We start from the raw sequence: 21,857 nt of genomic DNA, 5'->3' as shown, positions 1-21,857 counted from the left end.
ATCTAGCTAGGTAAATGGGCGAGAATAATAAATAAGACTCGAAGCGAAACTCAATTAGAAATTACTGAAATTGAAATAAAAACTCATATTTATAAGCACACAAGCCGAAGACCGACAAATAAAAATGCGGCATTCTTTGATAGATAGAATAAATCTTTGAAAGATTAAAAAACAGAAGTATCAGAATCAAAATCAAATAGGTTTTGTGCCTACGCAAAAATAAAGTGTAGATAATTATGCAAATAATATTGTTTATTATGTTCCTTTTTTATTGGAACTATACGTTGCCTGCTGTTTTTATGGAGGTTACTAGCTACTAGAGTAGATACGATAGAAGTTGATAAACAGCTGTGTCAAATGCTGTGATACACTTGTTGCAAACCGCGGCGTCTTTGTCGGTAAATTATCAAATATGTAGGTATATAATACACCGACCGACCAACAGTTTATTCGCAGAACGTCACATTTTCCCAATCAACCTTGAACCTTATTTCTCTAGTGATAAAGTTGAAAATTTGATAACGCCCAAATCTCAGTTTGTCCTAACTGCAAGACGCAAGAGTATTGCAGGCTTAAGTATTGTCTTGCTCAAGTCTTGCAGGCTTCAGTCTTGGTATTGGTCTTGCTACGATAAGGCGGTCTTGGTATTGGTATTGGTCTTGCAAAAATGCAAGAACAAGACCAAGACTGCAAGACCAAGACCGATTTTGGGCAACACTAGCTAGTCTAGATCACACCAGTGTACTTATCGCTCGTAATAAATAGTATATGTTTATACACTACATATTTTTTTATTAAACTAAGACATAACTTATACTGACTTCATCTGTCTTACAAAGTTCTTACATATACATATATATTTAAAAGTCTATTTACCACGAAAAGCGTAAAACTATAGAACATCGTGCTGCACGACCGAATTAATAAGACTTTAACCGCACAGCCCAGCTAGTATTGTATACTTTGCAGATAGCAGATGATTAAAACTTTGCTAGGAATTATTCGGATTACTCTGTAAAATCGAGTACCGGGGGGGTCTTTCCTGGGAGATACGATCTCCAATTGTTTAAAGAAAGAGTACTCTCTACTCTCTACTCTACTCTACTCCCCGAGGAGGCCCCAAAGGCCGACATGGCTAACCTACTATAATGGGATTCCATGGGCGGCGACGACGATGGTGCCCTTTTTTTGGCGTAAGCTTTAAGTTATGCCGTTGTTTCTTAAGGCGTTAAGCTCCTTCGTAAATCTATTATGAAACGATTAAAGTTATGTTTATAAAATAAAGACATGCCGGCAAAAACCTACTCCGATATCCAATGATTGATGAAGAAGTGGGTCACCTAGCAACAATTCCATTTTGGTATTCCATTCTGGAATTGCGTGGTATATTTTGATGTCTGTCTAAAGGGTTGTAAGTTTTGTGTATGTGCCAAAATTATCACTTGTTGATAAGAGAGCGTAGGGTCAAAATATTTACCCATAATAATAATGAAATAACAGCTCACAGCACTATTATCGTCAAATTAGTGCAATAAAGATAATGTGAGCTCAATTTCTTTGTGCGGCGTCCAGCTGTCTGCTTTGATTTAATTTGTATCGCTAATTAGTGTTGTTTACACTAATTTATCGACATCGCCATAGTTCAGTGCTAACAGTTACAGTATAAATAAGTCATATTGTGAATATAAATAATGTATATGTCTATATAATCGATATTAGCGCTTAGTAAGCAGAAGTTTTTGTGGAAAGATACATACAAACGTAAAATTATATTATGTGGAAATATATAAATAACCTAGATAATATGATACATATATATTAAACTTACGGGCCTTGTTACAAAAAGCAACCCAAATGAAAATGTGTGTATGTGAAAAAAAAAATGTGTAGAGCATATCTCCACCACTCCACCACACCACTGTTGCAAACGAGTGCCTAATTTATAATATAAAAAATAAATGAAATCTAAATATTAATAAATATTATATTAATAGTATTAATAAATACAAGTTATACACTAAGTTATAAACTTATCAAAACAGGGGGAATGACGATATTGTAAAGTAATAAACTTGAATAATTGGAGTTCATTACGATTACAAATTTTCCGTGAGGTTAGTTGGTACAAATGACCTTTGTTTCTCAAAATTTTAAACATTTATGTAGAATTAATCAACAATCTTAAAACTAAGAAAGTAAACAATTTTTATGTATATGTAATCGATGACGAAAACACATGGCCCACTAACGCCAATCAAAATTATTTATAATTGTCAAACATAAGATAATTTCGTTCCCATTATTTTCTCGTGACCTACACTTGCAAATTACTATTAAACTTAGCTTTCTCTAAAAAAAGCACTGTTGGCCTAGTGGTTTAAGCGAGCTCTTAGCACGACCTTGAGGTCGTAAGTTCGATCCTCGGCCGTGCACCGATAGACAATGTGCACATCTAACACTTTCTCGTACGTAAAAAAACATGACCCGGAATATCGCAACCCTTTATGTTCTGTGTGATATATAAAAATCGATTTTTGGATTATATGTATCCAATATTACACAGGAAACACAACAAAAAATACAATATGATATACGAGTACTGCATTTATGTATAATAAATGTTTGCAATATCCTATTATATAAGACCTTGACAATGTTAATTGCCTGAAGCGATCTCTTACGATAACCTGTGTTAATGTATTATTTCCTTCAATTAATTGGAGTTTAAAAACGTAATACGCGTATTATGAATGTGAAAGTAATGTTAATGGACAAAAATATCGAAGTTTCTGCAAATACTTATAAAACGAAGGCTGCGTGTGTTTGTATATTTAACGCAATTATGAGAAGCTACTAAGCTATTTTATCAGTGATGTAGACTAGAGTGGACCCAGTTTCCATACTTAGACGCTCATTTGTTCTGTCGTGGAAGTTTAGTGGGCATTTCGCAGGCTTCACGGTGCTACCACACTGGTAAAGGCGTGTACAAATGTGAAAAAATATTAATAAACACAAAACAATACTCAATCGATATATTATTAATCTACTTATTAATTAGTAGACGGTGGTTAAATGAAGGTCGGGAATTTTTTTTGGGAATATCAGTATATCGAATGACACATAATCTGACGGTTTTTCAAAAATTGAGAAATAATTGAGCGATTTTTTTTAATAATATCACGCCCTCAACGCATCCCACTATACTAAGGGTTCATATGTTATGGTAGGGGTACATTACATGCAAGCTTTCTCATATGATTTTCTGACGCTCTTGAGTAACGCGCAAAATCCCTACTCGGGCTTCCCTACTTTATTTACATATAAATTAAGTGAGTATATAAATTCTAGTCATAATTAATAGATAATTGACTTGAAGATTGCGCTAAATAGAATATTGCAATACGTCTGTCAACTACATATCATATTCTCACATTCTTCCGCTTGCAAGAGACGAGAACATACACTATCTCGATAATTCTACTTTAATGCAGATAATAAATAATGTTTTTGTCTGATATTGAATTAAAAATAATAGAACTGACACTTTAAAGAATTAAATGTTCTTCTCACAAAAATTTATTAGGTATAAGTATTTAAATAATTCGTCGGAACCTCATGTTATCCTAAAGGACCGACACTGCCTTCGTGTCTAATTTGCAAAGCCAGAATAAAATAATGATTATAAAAAAAAACCAACGAAAAATTACGTCTCCGGCTTATATGAAACAAATGCGTGTTATTAAATGCAATAGTTTTAATTAAAAGAGCAATGGTGCTACAAGCCACATATTTCTGTAAAGTAATGTTAACTTCGCAGAAAAAATAAGCAACACTTACTAAGAGAATTATCCTTGTTTAATCTTTAATGTGGTAGATGTTTTCGATTCCAGTTTTGAATCCAGCATTTATAGCTTAATTCTTTAGCAGAAAGCTAAAGTTTAGCTTATATGGAAGCGAGCCTTTATAGATTATGTAAAACACTATAAGTAACTTATAAGATAGCGAAACTTATATGAAACAAATGCGTGTTATTAAATGCAATAGTTTTAATTAAAAGAGCAATTGTGCTACAAGCCACATATTTCTGTAAAGTAATGTTAACTTCGCAGAAAAAATAAGCAACACTTACTAAGAGAATTATCCTTGTTTAATCTTTAATGTGGTAGATGTTTTCGATTCCAGTTTTGAATCCAGCATTTATAGCTTAATTCTTTAGCAGAAAGCTAAAGTTTAGCTTATATGGAAGCGAGCCTTTATAGATTATGTAAAACACTATAAGTAACTTATAAGATAGCGAAACAATAATCAAATATATTTAAACTGTAGTATGTCAAGAGGGTTTCCGTGTTCTCATAAGGAAAATATCTGAAAACTTAGAAAAACATAGGAAAGACGCGTTTTCCTAGCGTGGGAGAGGCAAATTAAATTAGTGCGATTTAAATTAACAGTTTTTATTTAATGATAGTCATTCGTATTGAGTTGAAGTAACTGGTGTGTTGTTTGGTATTCAAGATTTATCAAACATTAGAATTACTATTTTTGGCGATTTCCGAGATTATTTTTGAGGTGAGATAAACTTGAAATTATTATAACTGGACGTGTTATATAATATATAACTTTTGTATATGTACTGTTGTACAATACGTGATGTATGACGTAATGAAATGCGGTGAGCATGTTTCGAACTAAACGCACGGATACATCGTTCGAATAGTATTTGTAAACTATACTAAACGCGTTTGACCTGTGGGGAAATCGTGTTAACGAATTAACGTATTTTTGTACTTAATTAGTTGAACATGTTTGATTACTGCTTAACAACACAAAGACGAGATTGCAAATAATTTACGCAGACGTTATCGTTTAATACTTCGTATAACGCATGCTACTAATAGACATGTTCTAACACGAAAGTATGGGTGTAATAATTGACCTTTAAATGTTTTTTTAACTACATATATCCATATAAGCTTTCCAGTGACCAAATATTGCAAAAGCAATAAAGATGTGCTTATATATTGTTAATAAGATACTTTAAAAAGTTTGTTATTAACAATACATAAGCACATATTTTTATTGTAACAGTCTTAAAAATCAGTATAATGCAGGCCAAACAAATTGTTTGTAATTAATATTTATTTATTGATACATTGGTATATAAAGAAACAAGTAGAGTATTATGTCTGCCACTTAAAGCCAAAACTAACACGGAGAAAAAAAAATACACCGATTATAAAAACCAAAGGAAAATTGATTTATATTCAGACTTAGTACGTTATTCAGTTTGCTAAATATGATATCATTTTTGATATAATATTAGATTTTATGCCCCGATTTAAAAATCGATTTCTCGCTATCCACACTGCAGGCGAACCTTCGAGTTACGTAAATAGCCTAATTACGCGTTTATCTGATAGTTCAACATAGATAGTTCTAGTAGTGTCAACTATGTAGGCTTAGAATGTGTGTGTTATAAGTAATACAGAGTAATTATTTTTTTTGCTGAGGGTTAGTCTTACATGTGATTTAATTATGTATTTGAATAACGAACGAGATTTTACTTTTTTTTTTAATTTTCGTTCATACATAGAGTTCGCTTCACAGAACACTGCACTGCCTTTAATTAATTATATTATCGATAAGTGAATGTTTATTTGACATCACTAGTCATTATCATAATTGTTATTGTACAATGTTTAGTGACCTAGCCCCGTTAGTTTTGAGGTTTATGCGTAATTGCAACAATTATTCCATTCTTTTTATCTAAAAGTATTATTTCATTGTTATCACAATTTTTTTTACATGTAATGAGGTATTCGGCAAGGTCCTAAAAATCGTTTAGACATTTTTTTAGTGTCTATATAATGTTATTTTAAATTTGCTTTTGGCAAAATTAAACAAATAGCAAAATGTCATCGAACCCACAAAATGTTAAGTTTTAACGTCATCGAATACAGTCTCCCAAGAAATTAAACTCCCAAATGTTATTAGGATTACACAGGCAAACAATATTTACAAGCATGCTATGTCATCGTTGATTCTACCTGAGACCGGTTTGTATCACGTGATTGATATATAACATCAATTATTGTTTTGTTTTGGAATTCTGATAAATAATTTTTACTCCATAACTCATTTTAAAGCAATGTTTTATACAGGTTCAATTACAATTTGTTTTTCATACTACCTATTTCTTAGTATGAAAAACTCTACTCTTATAGCAGTGCAATATGTTCTGTACATAAAGTTTCTTATATTCCCTATATCCTGCATTCTCTTCAATCCCAAATCTCCGTCTTACTTGAAAACATGGGTTAATTAGTTCTTTGAATCTGTTGTAGTTCTTGGTTCTTTAGAAGCCACTAGCTGTGTCGTGTTGTTTCGAATTTATGTAACTTTTTAGCTTACTTTTAGCACGGGTTGCCCGTTAATATCAAAGAATTAATTACGTGTTTCGGGAATGGGACATCGGAAGTTTTAAGCCTCACTGTTATTCTCTAGTTAACGATGCTCTGGCAATTTCCATAGTTACTCATTTAGAATCCAGATCCTTATCTAGTTCCAAAAAATATGTGTAACTAGCGTTATATTATAAAATTTAATTTATGAGTGCTATATACTTTGAACACGATGTCTTCCTTCAAGACGATTCCAAGTAATATAACCTTCATAACTGTATTGTATTTAGCGTCCTTAATATTTAAAAATAGTAATTAGTAATCTCGGAAGCGGCAAGTTCAAAGCGGCAATATATAATTAGTTCATTGCTGTATGAACCGTTCAAGAGTTATCAGTTGAGGAGTGATGTTTCTTAATTATTACAATTAGATCGATCCACGCGGTACTGTCTTTACATCGGCAATTTAATACATAAATTTGTTCGACAGTGCAATATGGAGACAGGTGATGTTTTGAAGTGATTTTTTTGCTTTTTGTGTAATTCGTGTGTGTGCGTGTTATGGCAGGATGCTGTAAAAATATAGGTCTCGTTATAAAACTTGTAGGAACTTCTGTCTAGCTTAGCTTAAATTTGAAATTGGAATTTCACAGTATTTGTATTTTTTAAAGAAACTTTAAGTGTGCTCTTGTCATTGATGGTAAGCGATGTTTGATTAATACTATGTGGTTTTATGATTCCGTTTAAACTCCGATGACATACGTATATGGAAAATGGGGTTTAAAGGGATTGTGTGACGTCAGTAATGACTTCATAGACACGTGTCTTTGATTAGTTGAGTCATTTTTTATTTTTGTTTACACGTTAGTGCGTAGTTAGTCAGCTATCAGTTGGCGGCTTCTTATATTTATACTCGCTAATATAAGTTCAGATGACTTATGATATGTTTACTAGTCGTTAAGTACCTACCTCTGAAAATCAGTAGAATGCTTTCGTGTTGGTACTAACTCTAGGTAGTTTTAGTGGGTGGCACGCCTAGTTCTTTGAGTAGCCCAACCTTCAGTGAGTCGAGTTCCCCTGCTCAATTCAGTACTGCCCCATGCGTACCTAAAAACTGAAATAAATAACGCTCAATTTATTAATTAAAACGCAGTATCTTATAACAATAATAAATTAAACGAACTTCTAAATAACACATCTCAATTTTTTTTATTTATGTGACGTCTTACTAATAATCGTTAGTTTCGTAATAATAGTGATAAAGCAAAAATTTCCTTGACATTGCGCAATTTGTGATTTGTTATTAATTTGATAAGACAAGGTACTGATTCGTCTAAATGCGAAATTTGTTTCATCTGTTATTATTAATTGAAAGTTTCTGATTGTTGAGCGGAATATTCCTTTGAGAGTAATATATTAAACTTAGTTATTATCTCGTCGAATACATTTGTTGTGAACAACCGCTGGAGCTAGGTTTTAACGATGGAAACATGACTACATACAAACAGTTCCAAAAACGTGACTCAAATATTGCATCAATTTAAAAGAGTATAAACATATTTTATCTTAGTTTATATTTATTAATACAACAATAAACAAACGCAATTAGTACTTTTATTAAGCTTAAAGCGATAACTGGAGTCAAGTTGTAATATTAATTAAATCAAATCACCTATTCCTAGAGGTGAATGAACGCATAAAAGTTGAAACAAATTTATTCAACCGTGAAGTCTTTGAAAGTGTCCGATCTGATTTAATTTATAGTACTTGCTTTTAGGGATTTATATAAGAGCAAACGGCTTCTTATTTGGCAATGTTGCTTTAAATAAACTACATGCCTGTTAATAATTCTTCTAGCCGACTCGGCCGGCGGATACTCTATTAGTATGCTGCACATCTTTTCACAAGTATGGTCATTAAATTCATAGATACTGGATACGATGTCACCAAGTATCTAATGAGCACACTGCCCCATGTCAGTATCGTAACGTTATTTCAACGGAAATTGCGATTCTAATGTTGAGTCTGTATATCAAGACTACATTAAAATTCCATAAAAAATAGAGAAATTGACATGGTCCAGGATTCAGATCATTTGAGCCTACATATACAGTTCTAACTGAAGCATCTGTTTCTTTTCTTCATAGCGTAAATTTAATTTATCAGAAAGAGACGTAGTCCAGAACCAACTAGAACTGTATTGCGTAGGGTGTTAAACAAAATTAAACGGCGTATTATTATTATTTATTATTTAACTTGCCAAATTTAAGAGAAATAAAAGATACATTAAAATCGCACTGCACTGACCCAAATTGTTTATATTGGAGGTCACAAAAGTAGGTTTTCTTAGGTATTATCTTTTGTTTGTTAAATGCGTGTGATCTTTTGTTTTAAGATAATCTGACGTAATTTAGATAAAAATTACTCATGTCAAACTTAATCAGTAAAGTTCAATTTTAATGATATATAAAAAGGAGATTTAAAAGCGGCATTGTTATAGAAGTTTTCCCATTCAATTGTCTTCGAAAATCGAGAAGAATTTTCGTGATAGAAATCATTTCGATATACGAGATTGATTGATAATAGAATGTGAAATAAATTAATAAGATTTTCATAAAATAATATTGAAATATGGTCGTTTGAATTTGTGCCAAACGGAGGCTTATCACTTGATTCTTATCTTGAGTGTGCTACAAGATCAGTGATTTTCAATTGACTGATAAGATTTCTTTAGGAGTTCTGAGCAAATTTTCTGAATATTTTAAATTAAAATTTTATTTTATTTTAACCAAATATGTAAAATACGTCTTTGTAGTTAAACCGGCGATTAAAACTGAGACGATCACTACAGAAAAAAACATACAATGAATATATAGTTTTCAAAGTACATATTTAATAGTGGTATTTCCTGTGGATAACAATGAGCCTGACTTAGTTATTAAACGAAATTATGTAGATGGAAAAGCCACTAATTGCTTTATAACAATAAAGACTTTTTTAAAAAGCAACTGTATAAGTTACTTCTAGAGAAAAGCGTACCTGAAAGGCCGGCAACGCATTTGTAAACCTCCTTGCCCATAGGCGGTAAACACTTAATTTTGCCCAGCCCGATCTTTAGCCTGTGTCATAAAAAAACCTACTTTTACCAATATTAGTCCAAAATTAAGTTTAATTAAGTTTTCAGATAAACTAAATTGTACCTTAAGAAAATCCTCGTATGGGCCCGTTTAGGTATTACGTAAGCAGATTTACTTCAGTATATCCCCTCCCCCCTTTTCCTCTTGTTAGCAACGTAAGAAAGCCCCGAAAATAATAGTATATATACAAATTTTTTTTAGGAATTCTCGAAAATATATTTAGTTTTTTTTACAATGTAGGTACTATATTGTTGGCCTATATTGCTTACGTAATACTTGAACGGTACCTTAAAGTATAAAATAAAGCGAAGAAATCTTTGTGTAAAAGTAAATTTTATATGTTCATTATATTTATTTTTTTGTTACAGCTAAATCGCCTCATGTCAGAGATCTACGAGACGGTGACGGCTGCCTGCAATATGGACGAACACAAACCCGGCAGCTTCCCAACTGAACTGTCAGATAATACTAGCGAAGGTGAAATAAAATTCTCGTACCCCATAGTGTTTGTCACCGAACTCTTGCGATACCTTTTTATCCATATACAAATAAACGCAATTTTGTTAAATAATTTTAATTTACATTGGTCAGCTTATAGTTTATTTTTACGTTACTTTACTTTTTTACTTAATATATATTTGCTAGATCACGTTATGGTAGTTCAGAATTTTAGACGTTTGGATAATATGTGTAACAAGAAATTCTTTAAGTCTATTTATTAATTGTCTAATGAAAAAAAAAGTCTTATGAGAATGGTGTTCTAAATGTGTTGAGCACAAAGATCAAGTAATATTAAAATGTTGGTTACTGACCATGCGGCATGCCCCGCTATGTAACCAACGTTGACCAGTTGCTGACCATGGGCCCGCTATAGGGGATTTCTATTCCGTTTACTAACCAATAGTAACGTAACGCAACTAAGGATGAGTTGTAACTTCTCTAAAACTACATATTGATATAATTCTGAATGTAATAAGTTATTCTTATTACAAACTATTTCGTAAAAAAAATTTTGGTTGACGGTGAAAGATTATTTTGGTCAAAATCAGATTGTCTGACATATTCGTTTGAAACTTTCAGAATCTGTCAAACTAACCCGCAGCCTAACAGAGAAGCGTAAAAACTACGTGCGTCGTGTCTCCTCCCGCGTGGCCTACATCGACCAAAATGTCAAGACCCGTTTTCGTCACCAGACATCTGTTTGTTCATACAAATCAGATTTAGATACGTATTCTACTTTCCGCTCGTGGAAGAGTTTTAGAACATCACAAAATAATTTAGCCAAAATGACGGTAGACACAGATACGCTAGATGCAGGCGATAACTTGAGTATAGATGAGAAAACTGGCTGCGTCGATTTGGCTCTGCCCTTCGAGGCAAGGGAGAGAGGACTTTTTAATGTTTGCCTGCTTGTTGGGTTGAATTATATGACCGGGCAGGCGTATGTGAAGAGTGTATTTCCTAGTCAGGTAAGAGGTGTTCTCCATATCCGTTATAGTCTGAATAATAATGTGTTCTATGCTAATTCTTAACTATGTAAAACGCCATCTATGCGGCGAGCTACGAACTACGCAAGTGTGTACGACGCACTCGCTAAGGAACATGTTTTGAGGAATGCAAACACCAAATAATATAAATTTTAAAGTTATTCAAAATAAACTTTGCAGGTCCAAGTCCCTCCACATATAGAGAACCTAATTTTCCCAGAAACACTGAGTGGCTCTTTGGGGGAGTGGTCGGCAGAGAGGGACGCTCAATGTTATTCGTTGGTGCTCACTGATGAGAAGGGAGAACGGGCTTATGGGTGAGATAGTCTTCAAACTAAAATGAACATTTTAAATCTGTATAATTTATGGGTATTATTTTTGTCATATGTGTATTTTTCAAAATTTGGTAAATGTTGCTATACTTCTTGATGAAATTACCTTTACAATTGTATGAAAATATAATTTCAGCGTGATATCCCAATCCAAACCCAACCAGTGCCTTTATATATAAATATATTCAATTACAGTTATTGCCGCCGAGTGTTGCCAGAGGGCGCCACAACATGTCTTCCCTTAGGATACTGTCTCATTGGAAAATATAGAGCGCCAGGTTTCTATTATAAAGTGCGTGATAAATAATTTGTAGACGACATTTTACATATAGTGTCCAAGCCCTGAACTCAATAAATTATTATTAAGCCAAACATTGGAATATTGGTTTTAAGATATTCTGGATGGTTTTCGATAAAATGATTTATGATAACGTTACGATAATTGATTATATTCACTAGCTGACCCGGCAAACGTCGTTTTGCCATAGATAATATTTCTAGGAAACATTTTTTTTAGTTCAATAAAAATAACTAGCTACTATAATAAATAATAGGGGATCATAGAGTGTAGTTGTTAAAAGTAAGGGTTGAATGTAATTTGTATATTGTATCCTAAAACAAAAACAAAAAAATGGTCTAAAAAATGAAAAAAAAAATTTTTTTTTGATCATTTAAGGGTTTGAAATTTACTTTTTCCTATGCTAACTTTTTATATCAAATTATATATCTATGATTTCTTTCAGATTCTTCAAGAAATCGAATCGCATCATGGCAACCCTGAGATTGAGCTAAACCAGGTACTACAACAATTGTTCGAAACCGATTTTCCGAATCCTGGCGAACAGATAACGATAACATACAATAGGACAGAAAAAGGAACCGTAAAGGATACTCAAAATATATTCAAAAATAGAACCTTACCAAGAAAGGGCGAGGTCTCAATAAATATTAGCGTTAAAACCGAGTCTGTTTCCGATGACACGAGTGCGGCGCAATGTATTGAAAAGGAGAAAGAGAAGGAGATAGTAGTAGATAAGGAGAGTTTGGAGAAACATGAGTTGCCGGAGTTTTATGATTTGGAGAATAATAACAGTCCGAAAAGAGTGATGATTTGTCTTGATAGTCCAAGGTACGTTAATTCACAAACATATTTTACTATTATCTTATTTATAAGATAAATTATATATTAGCTAAATTATCCGAATTCCTTCGACGTTCCACAACTGAGCGTCTCTTACGGCAGTTTTTTCCGCGAACCAGCTGCCCACTGAAGAATTTTAAACCAAATATCAGGTGCAATACATCAGATTAACTTGTATTAGTTAATTTTATTCTGTAGCTGGCATCACCGCCTACTGATTCCAGGTTTAGTACACCTTTTTAATAATATAAAATGTTATCTTAACTTGTGCGTTTTTTACTGTTTAACCACTTTTAATGTGAAGCACCGCACTTAATAAAATGGATGCATTCACTAAATGAATTGAATGTATAGAATGAAATGTTCAGATTCGTTTTGAAATTGAAAAATATGCCCGGTTGAAAAGGGTTGTCATCTCTGACATGTCAAAAAATGAAATCTGTCAGAATTCTACGGAATTAAAAGTCGGAGTGTCAACCAAGCGTAGCAAATTTTTGACCGACATTCAAAGCGATTCTCAGTAACCATGATGCTCTGAATATTTTAGAACGCGAACAATAAAGCGGCCTATAGAACCACGGGCTGATGAAGACAACATGTCGTTGTTAGTTGACCAGCTGGGACCAGGGCTCCTTATCAAGGTGTTTGGTACATTACTGCTGGAAAGGAAAGTCATTATTGTCAGTGATAATCTTGGGTAAATATATATCTCTTTTCTATACATATAAAATTTTAGTGTCACAATGTTAGTTCCCATACTCCTCCGAAACGGCTTCACCGATTCTTATGAAATTTATTATGCTATTTGAGTAGGTCTGACAATAGGCTAGACTTAAAGAATATTATCTTTCGAACCCCTAAACGATAACGGTGGACGGTGTCTAGCCCAAATATATTTTTTATTATTTAGACAATTTTTTTTGTTTTTATTTTTCTATGATACAGCATACAAAAATACTATTCTTAATTTTAACCCCTCTACCATCAACCCCTATTTTCTTTCTTAAAAGCTTATGACATTAACTCTGAGGTTCTTATAGAGAAAAATTCACAGAAAAATCTAAAAAGTTTTCATTCCCGAAAACTAACTGTCTCTGGGGTAGCATTGCAAAATGTTCCATGTTGCTACATGTACTAAAAAGATAGGATAGGCATTAAGGAGAAACGAAGTTGGCGGGGGTAGCTAGTTTTTATGTAAAATATATAAAATTGTTAAGTGCTTTTTTAATAACTATAAAAGAGATTACACACAGCTTCATATGTTTATCAGACATCGTGGAAGAATTAAATGAAGTCTCTTTTCATTTTCTAAGTATGAGTCTTGTTGGTATTTATTTAACCAACAGAATAAATACTTACAGTAATAAAAAAATTAGCCAGCTTATGTCTGTATATAAACTTGATATTAGAATAGAAGCAAATCTATTGTTGCACAGGGTCTGTGGTACAAGGATGGTGCACTGTTCTTAAAAGTCTATAATAATAGGCACATTAGCTAGGAATTTATTGTTATTACTAATATTATTCAATAGTCGATGCCCACGACTTCGTTTACATAGAATAAAGTTTATTTTAAGGTAAAAAAATATCTAATTGCTTTTCCATTTATGATATTATAAACTACCTTTAACTCAGCGCCATCTGTTAGAATTGTATCAAATAATAAACAAATGTTAATGTTATCGTAATTTTAGTAAGGATGCCTATTTTTTTTGAAAATGAAATATAGCCTATGTCACTCAGGAATGATGTAGCTTTCCAACAGTGAAAGAATTTTTCAAATCTGCCAAGTAGTTTCGGAGCCTATTCAATTCATACAAACAAACAAAAAATCAAACCTTTCCTCTTTATAATATTATAATAGTATAGACAACAAATAAAATGAAGTGTATCTAGCTTTATTATTAATCAATGTAATACATATATGCGTAGAATTGTTTTGACCAAAATTGTATTTCTAGCATCGTTTCCTCGTGTATGGAGGCTCTACAAAGCGCCCTTTACCCTTTCGTGTGGCAACAGCCTTTAATATCCACCATACCGGCTGAAATCCATCGAGATGTTTTGGAGGCACCTCTGCCCATACTTGCTGGGATGATGAAAACACACGATTTTGATACAAATGTGCTGTTTGAGGAGGTAATCATTTATTATTTAATATCTTCCCCGTGCTTAATTGGTCTCATTCGTCATACTTTTTAATACAAAATAAATAAAATAGAACAGGATCCCAGTAATCGATTCTACTATATATTTTTTGGATATTTAAATGGATGTTGAGGGTGTATGCCCTTGATTAGATATAAATTACTACAATTAAAGGAAATAATTTGTATACGTTGTTTTTTGTGATATAAATAGCAAAAGTAACAAAGCTCGCAAAATTAATAGTACATAGACGTATTAATTTTATATGAATCCTGGATCATTTGGTATTCAAGTATAGACAGTGTGTGGGACACCAAATAAGATAATCAAAGATCCCCTCCCCCCTATAGTAATTACGTAATATTTCAACGGCCCCATAGTTTGAACACTATTGAATTTTTTGACATATCCAATAATCGTGAATAAAAAGTAATACCAACTTAACTTAATAAATAGAAGACATTTGTAAAATTGTTCCAATTTGTAATGCTACAACAATTTCCAATTTTATTTAACACAATTTTATACCATATTTAGTTCTAACAGTTTTTTTAATAAGGTTTAGTCGTAATTTTAGTTTTTATCTTTTAAACTACACATACACAAATTATTGGAATAAAAAAATGTTTTTTTTTCAGGGCATGTTAATAGATTTAACCAACCCAAACAAAGTGGTATTTTATCAAGGAGACGAATCCACTATCCTACCGACGCATTGCTATAAAACTCTCAAAACATCACTTAACATGGAGACAAACAAACAAAAAGAGAGACAGGATACGAAAACGAGAAATGTCATGATATCTGAGGCGTTTTTACGGTTCTTCGTCGATATTTTGGGAGAATTTTCCAAGTTTTTCACTGAAAGAGAACTTAAGGATGGCGAGTTGGGGAAGGATGGTGTTGTTTTTGATGTAAGTATAACTTAGGTTTAGGCTTGAATCAGCAACCGTATTCAGTAACTTCCAGCGACAGAGATTCCGAACCCAACGTTCTTGTGTGCAACTTACAAAGGCGGGACTGCTTTTTGAAGTTACAGAACCTTTTCTGCCTTGATTTGATTGCAAGACCTACATTCAATTAAAAAAAAGAAGTATCAGTTGGGTATCTGGAAAATATTATCATTCAAAAAACAATAGATGACCGATAGTCATCTTAATTGGCTAGACCTATAGATAGATTATTACGCATTTTGAGGTTGTTCAGAACATCTCTAGTGTATTATACAAACCCCCTCGTGCATGTGTGTTGATCTCTTTTCATCACAACGTTCACACTATTTGACAGAAAGAGACAAAGGAGTACTCATTTCAAATAGAATTAAACGATAATTTATGTACGAATAGTATGCGCATTAGGACTTTTATATGTAGAGTTCAAGTTATCAATTATATCATTAAATACTCTAATTAAACATTATATTTAAAAATAAATTCAGTGTATTCTAGCGTTTTAATCTTGAATTACTTTTTACAGAAAGAAGCATTTATCAAACAAGCGTCGTCGAAACAGAACCAATTCTTCTTAGAGTGGTTTACTGAAACCGCAATGTTCACACATTTCATTCAGAACATGGCAGTCTTCCATAAAAAAACAACGGATAACGACTCGTTACTAGTAGACACACCGCTACCGAACTTTTACGAACTTTTTAACGAGCGTGTCAAAAGTAGGAATCGTGCTAGTTCGAAAATAAGTGAGAAAAACTATAAAAGTGCAGTGAACAAAAAAGTTAAACTCTTAAAGACAAAGTTGAGAGATTTAGTTGCGTAATAAAACTGTATCTTAGCCGCTGCGATTAAAGTGCGGGTTTTAAGTACTTGTTTTACAAGTTCATATTAAAAATCGCTAGCAATTCGTTATTACAGTATGTTCCAGCGGGGAAAAATCTTGTTTAAATCCGAACGGAATACAAGGAGGAACGTGGGATATATTGAATTTCTGAAGCGAAATTTGTGTATTTAGTTGTGTACTAAATATAATATTTAGTATTACATGTGAGAGAATTTATGGCCATCACAATTTTTCTATATATTTAAAACCATATCTTAATTTCAAACATAGATTTATCTTTAAGTAATTTATTTAATAACACGTTAAAACAATTAAAAAAAGCTTTTATTAAAGTATGGCCAACTTCATTATTTTCCCTTTAACAACATAAAAGTTAGTTAGTTTTTTTTAACTGTCGAAGCTATTTTTTTTTTATTTTTATAAATACTTGACGTTTTATTGTTCACCGTATTACAGTTTCTAATGTTCTGACTTTATCAGTATAGTGTGGATCGCCTCTGAGACTTGGTCATTACATAAAGTATATGCAATTATAACGTGTAGTTATTACTGGGTTTTGATTTCCAAAACGTTAATTTTGATTTTATATACAATCAAATTAGACTAGGCACAGAAATCTAAAGTGAATACCAACGGTAGTAGTGCCATGTTTTTTTTTGGGCAAAGATGGCTCAAGATTCAAATGATTAATTAAACAGTCTCGGAACTGTGTGTATCATCGGTAATGCAAAGCTTTTCAACAAAATAAAACTGTACGAAAACTCCACATTAAAAATATAATATCAACGCGGATTTTATTGTTTAAATAACTCAAGTTTCTATTAAGACGTTGTGAAGATATTTATTTTAATTCGATATGATAATGCAGTAGGCGACTTTTTCTATATTTAGATTATGTAAATAGTGTAAATAGTATCGTCTTAATTCATTATATACCCACCTTCTAATTGTGCACTAAAACTAAACCGACTTTGTGTATATTTAATTCCTAATTTTTAACAACGAATTTTATTTATAAGAATGTATGCGAGTATTACAATAAGTTAAAAACGTTTTGTTTCATTGTGATTGGTGAAGTGGAATTGTGTATTTAATTGAAATAGGTCATCTGTTAGACAATAAAAATTAAACTGCTATTATTTACTCTTTTGTTTAACATTTTTAATTTCGATACTTAAAACATGCTTATTAGTAAAGGTTTAAGTCTAAATTGTTTTGTTAAGTTATACAGTGTGAAAAAAAAACAATTTTATATTATTATCTTATAAGTATGTATGTATAGTACAAAAAGTACTAAAAACCGTTGGTAATATTCGCGGTAAAACACCAAGGAGCAAAGGCAATATTTGATTTTAGTGTATATAAATGTGTTTTTGTTTTACATTCCTCTATATCCCAGTGATATTTTAAAAAGATCTGTTACTAGAAACGTTTTCTGCTATTTTTATGTATGAGTGTTTTTTTATTATTCAACCATCTGAAATGTAAAATATCCTTGCTTCTATGCCCGATTTCAAGTCACTCATACTTAAGAGATACTTAGTTCTTCCATTCGTTATATTCAGACTCCAATTTTAGGAACTCTTAAATGTGATTGACTTGTGTATCGGGCATTATAATTAAATAAGTTGAAATGTGACACAAATGTTGGTGCCTTTAATTGATAAGTTTTATTCCACTAAAAATGTGCATATAAAAATATATTTTCTTGTATTTTAATGTTTTATGAGACTGTATTTTTGGTTAAGAATTAAATTTATTAATCTTTTATGTGTTTTATCATATCCCTTAAAATACATTAAGTTTTATTTTTTATGTGTTATATATACCTACATATTTCTGAACACGGTTTTATAACATATTTTTTTAAAGTTTATTAGGGTATATGTTACATAACGTTTAAAATTGTTGAAATAGCTGCGGTAAAATCAATTTCGCGATGGAAGCAAACTATTAATCAACCGAGTTGATTAATGACTGCTCGTAATCGCTGTTAAATGGTTCATAACAGGGCTGTCAAAAAGTAATTTCGTAAAATTAATCTTTTGAAAAGCGTCGTTGCTGGAAAGTTTATAGTTTTCTATTTATAGTTGTAATGTTGTGACACTAATAAGTGGGTCTTCGCATGAGAATAAACAAATAAACGAGTTGCTTGATCCTTTGTCGTTGCGTAGAGATGTGGGGTCTCTCTGCATTTACTATGGAGAGGAGGAGTGATCCCTGGTGAGTGTCATAATCGGAAGTCGAGGCAGAATACGAATTCCCACCCGTCTTGTCCCACATGTCATATCCCACCCGTATCCACAATGAACGATTCTTAAGGCTTTTTTGCTGCTTACAACCACTATGTGGAACTGTAGTTTACTCCCTGTTATATAAAAAAAGACAATCGCTTTACTTTGAAAGGGGTTTTCAGTTAGTCAGCATTACGCTCTTACTCTTCTTAAAGCATGTTATTTAAATACGGAAAACTAAATTTATCTATTTTCTTGTATTTGTAAGATTAGTTTTAGTTAGTTATTATAATATATATAGTTACTAATAGATTAAGGATCTATATCTTAATATAAATTTATTTTGTTTTTTATATAACTTCTGCACTTCTTGCACCCATCATTTTTCTTTATTTATTTCTATTCTTACTAGGGTTGCCTGGAAGAGATCGCTTGTTAGCGATAAGGCCGCCCGTTGCATCCTTGTAATTTATATATACTGTATTATTTGTATTTCTTTAGCAACGAAGTGTAAATAAATAAATAAATAAAAATAAATTTCCTTGCCTAAAAAGTAGAGTATAAATGAAATAGTGCAAATTTAACTCTTGGTTCTAGTAGCAACTAATACCCGTCACCCCTTATCTGTTTTGTGGTGGGCCGTAATCAAGATTCGACAACCATATCGTCGATGTGTAATGCTCCATTTAATAAGTTATTTGTAACACTTGACGAAATCATAATAGAAAAGTAAACCAGATCATGTGTATTATTTAATGGTTTCATCTTTGCTACCTTTGTGAACTTTTGGTTTCAATTGGTTTGGAAAAACTGTAGACAAAGAAAAGAAAATAAGAAGTACAGATTACAGATTTTGTTCGTCGATTTGCAGCTATTGCGAAACTTAACCCGACTCATTTTTATACTTGGGATAGAGAAAAATGTCTAAATTCGATGGCATTATAAAAGTTAATCAGCAGATAAGTTCAATAACTTGATGTTATCGGCAAAACAAATTACTTTAAAGCACCGTTAAATTTAATTTCATGCATCATATTTTGGCAGTCATAATGTTATGTAATTTAAAATGATATTCGTAAACTAGCCTGCCCCGGTTTCGATATCAATTTAAGGTCACATTGAGTTTGTTTTTTTAGCACAAAGAAGGCAAGCCTGTCCTGTGGGACAGGATGATTTGATTTAATACAATATGATTTACCTATTTTACTAACTGTGGTTAGTAAAATAGGTAAATCATATTATATCGTGTTGTAACAGCGGAAAATTTTAATAAAAAAATAACATATGTTTATTATTATATATGTATTATGCGATAACATTTGGAAGTAACATATACCTGCGTCAGGTTTCGCAGCCCTCCCATAACAAACTTAATGGTTAATACAATATAATTTCTGGTTTATATAAATATAACTTCGGCGTGATGAACCATAGAGTCAAATGTTTTTAGAAATTTGTGAAAAGGCCGGCAGCGCGCTTGCGAGCCTTCTAGCAGTGCGAGTGTCCATGTCCATATAATTTTTTTATTGTCCTCCTGTAACATTAAAAAAAATTAAATATAGTTACATGGACATCCATTCGCTTAAATATTGGGGCAGTAGGTTCGTGGATAGAGTGAGACCTTTACGCAGAGTCGGGCTTCTCTTCCCCTTACTATTCAGTTGTATGGATGCGCTAATGATGTAAATATACCCAAATCAACATTACGCCTTTTAGCTTATTGCCAGATCTTCTCTTCCGTCCTACGCCCTTGATTTAAGAACGGGCAGTAATCGAAATTTACAATTAATTAAAAAAAAATTACGTTCATGAGTGTACTTGTTTACCTATATGAATGAAGATATTTTTCTTTTGTTTTTAAGAAAGTTTAGATCGTCCAAGTCTTTTATTTTCGTCCAGGACTTCAAAAAACCGAAGGTAATCATTATGACGCGTAATTTTCTCTTTCTGTATTTAAATTACAACAGATTCAGGGTCGTCAAAGCTCAGCAACGTCTATGTTAAATCTTGGCCGAAATAATTTTCTGATACAATTTTTTCCTAAAATCTGAGATCTTAATAGCGACCAATTAATTATATATGTAAATCGTTCTACTAATTACATCCTCAAATTATATATGTAACAGCCGAATTTATTAGCTATCTACGGAAACAAGTTTTGTAATACGACACTACGAATATATCATTTTGTCATTAAAATTGTTAAAACGTCTAGAAATCAATTAATCTGTACCTTCAGTCCATTGTTATGGATATGTAAAAATTTCCCAACCAACATTCATACTTAAAAATAGATAATTTCGGCCGAGACAACCAAAGTAATGACTAATATCAAAAAGGAAATTATATTATTAAACAATGATATTATAAAATACTCATAGTCCCCGCAAACTTCGTTTTTCGTTAAAGTGATTTTACGTAGCCTACCTTTTTAGTTCATACCAACATGGAACATTTTCTATGCTACCCTAGAGACTGTTCGGTTTTCCGGAACGAAAACTATTTAGGTATTTTTGTGAATTCTTCTCTATATAAACCACAGAGTTCAAGTCATATGTTTTTCATTAAAACATTATATATAGCACTCGATTTTACCGGGGTGAAAATTAAGGGTTGTATATATTTTTGTATGCTGTGTCATATGAAAAAAAAATTTAGGAGTGGACCTTAACATTTATGAAGCGAGAAGTATATGTTGTCCGATCCGCAGAACTAACTGTTATACATACAAAATTTCACTAAAATCGGTGGTACAATTTCGGAAGTGTTTAATTACAAACACCGTGACACGATAATTTTATATATTAGATGTAACTCAATACTCGTCCACGGTCAAGCAATATCTTTGACTGATATAGCAATAACAGATACAAGAAGATCAATAATTTTTAGGCAGTTACAGAAGTCAAGAATAATAAAAACAAGAATGATAATTAAATAAACCTTTTCAATAAATATACCTACCGCCCAAGTTCAATATGTTACTACTTACTACTTCTACATGTACAAAAAGGTTTGTCAAAGATATCAAATGGCAAGAGGAACAGAAAAGTGTAGCAAGAAAGTATTAAACTGGTGCCCAAGTTTCAATAAATGAGGAGGAGAATACAGAAGGTGGATTGACGAGATTTAGGAAATAGTAGGTGGTATATGGCAGAGAGTGGAACAGTGCTAACAGAAATGGCGG

At 32.2% G+C, this 21,857-nt stretch overlaps 1 protein-coding gene across 1 annotated transcript in view; it reads left to right on the top strand.

Annotated features, from left to right (window-relative positions):
• Positions 1 to 18,204, top strand: part of LOC110997935 — a 39,091-nt gene extending 20,887 nt beyond the window's left edge. The window contains exons 3-11 of the mRNA XM_022266325.2: positions 9,903 to 10,011; positions 10,615 to 11,003; positions 11,202 to 11,338; positions 11,549 to 11,645; positions 12,097 to 12,482; positions 13,042 to 13,191; positions 14,456 to 14,633; positions 15,281 to 15,556; positions 16,119 to 18,204. Of these exons, the coding sequence (XP_022122017.2) occupies positions 9,903 to 10,011; positions 10,615 to 11,003; positions 11,202 to 11,338; positions 11,549 to 11,645; positions 12,097 to 12,482; positions 13,042 to 13,191; positions 14,456 to 14,633; positions 15,281 to 15,556; positions 16,119 to 16,415 (2,019 nt within the window). The 3' untranslated portion in view covers positions 16,416 to 18,204. The remainder of the gene's footprint in view (positions 1 to 9,902; positions 10,012 to 10,614; positions 11,004 to 11,201; positions 11,339 to 11,548; positions 11,646 to 12,096; positions 12,483 to 13,041; positions 13,192 to 14,455; positions 14,634 to 15,280; positions 15,557 to 16,118) is intronic.
• The last annotated feature ends 3,653 nt before the right edge of the window (positions 18,205 to 21,857 follow it).

The sequence above is a fragment of the Pieris rapae genome, chromosome 15 (assembly GCF_905147795.1).
Source record: "Pieris rapae chromosome 15, ilPieRapa1.1, whole genome shotgun sequence".
Classification (NCBI taxonomy): Eukaryota; Metazoa; Arthropoda; class Insecta; order Lepidoptera; family Pieridae; genus Pieris; species Pieris rapae.
The sequence above is the reverse complement of the archived record's forward strand: the minus strand, read 5'-3'. Positions and strand labels throughout refer to the sequence as shown.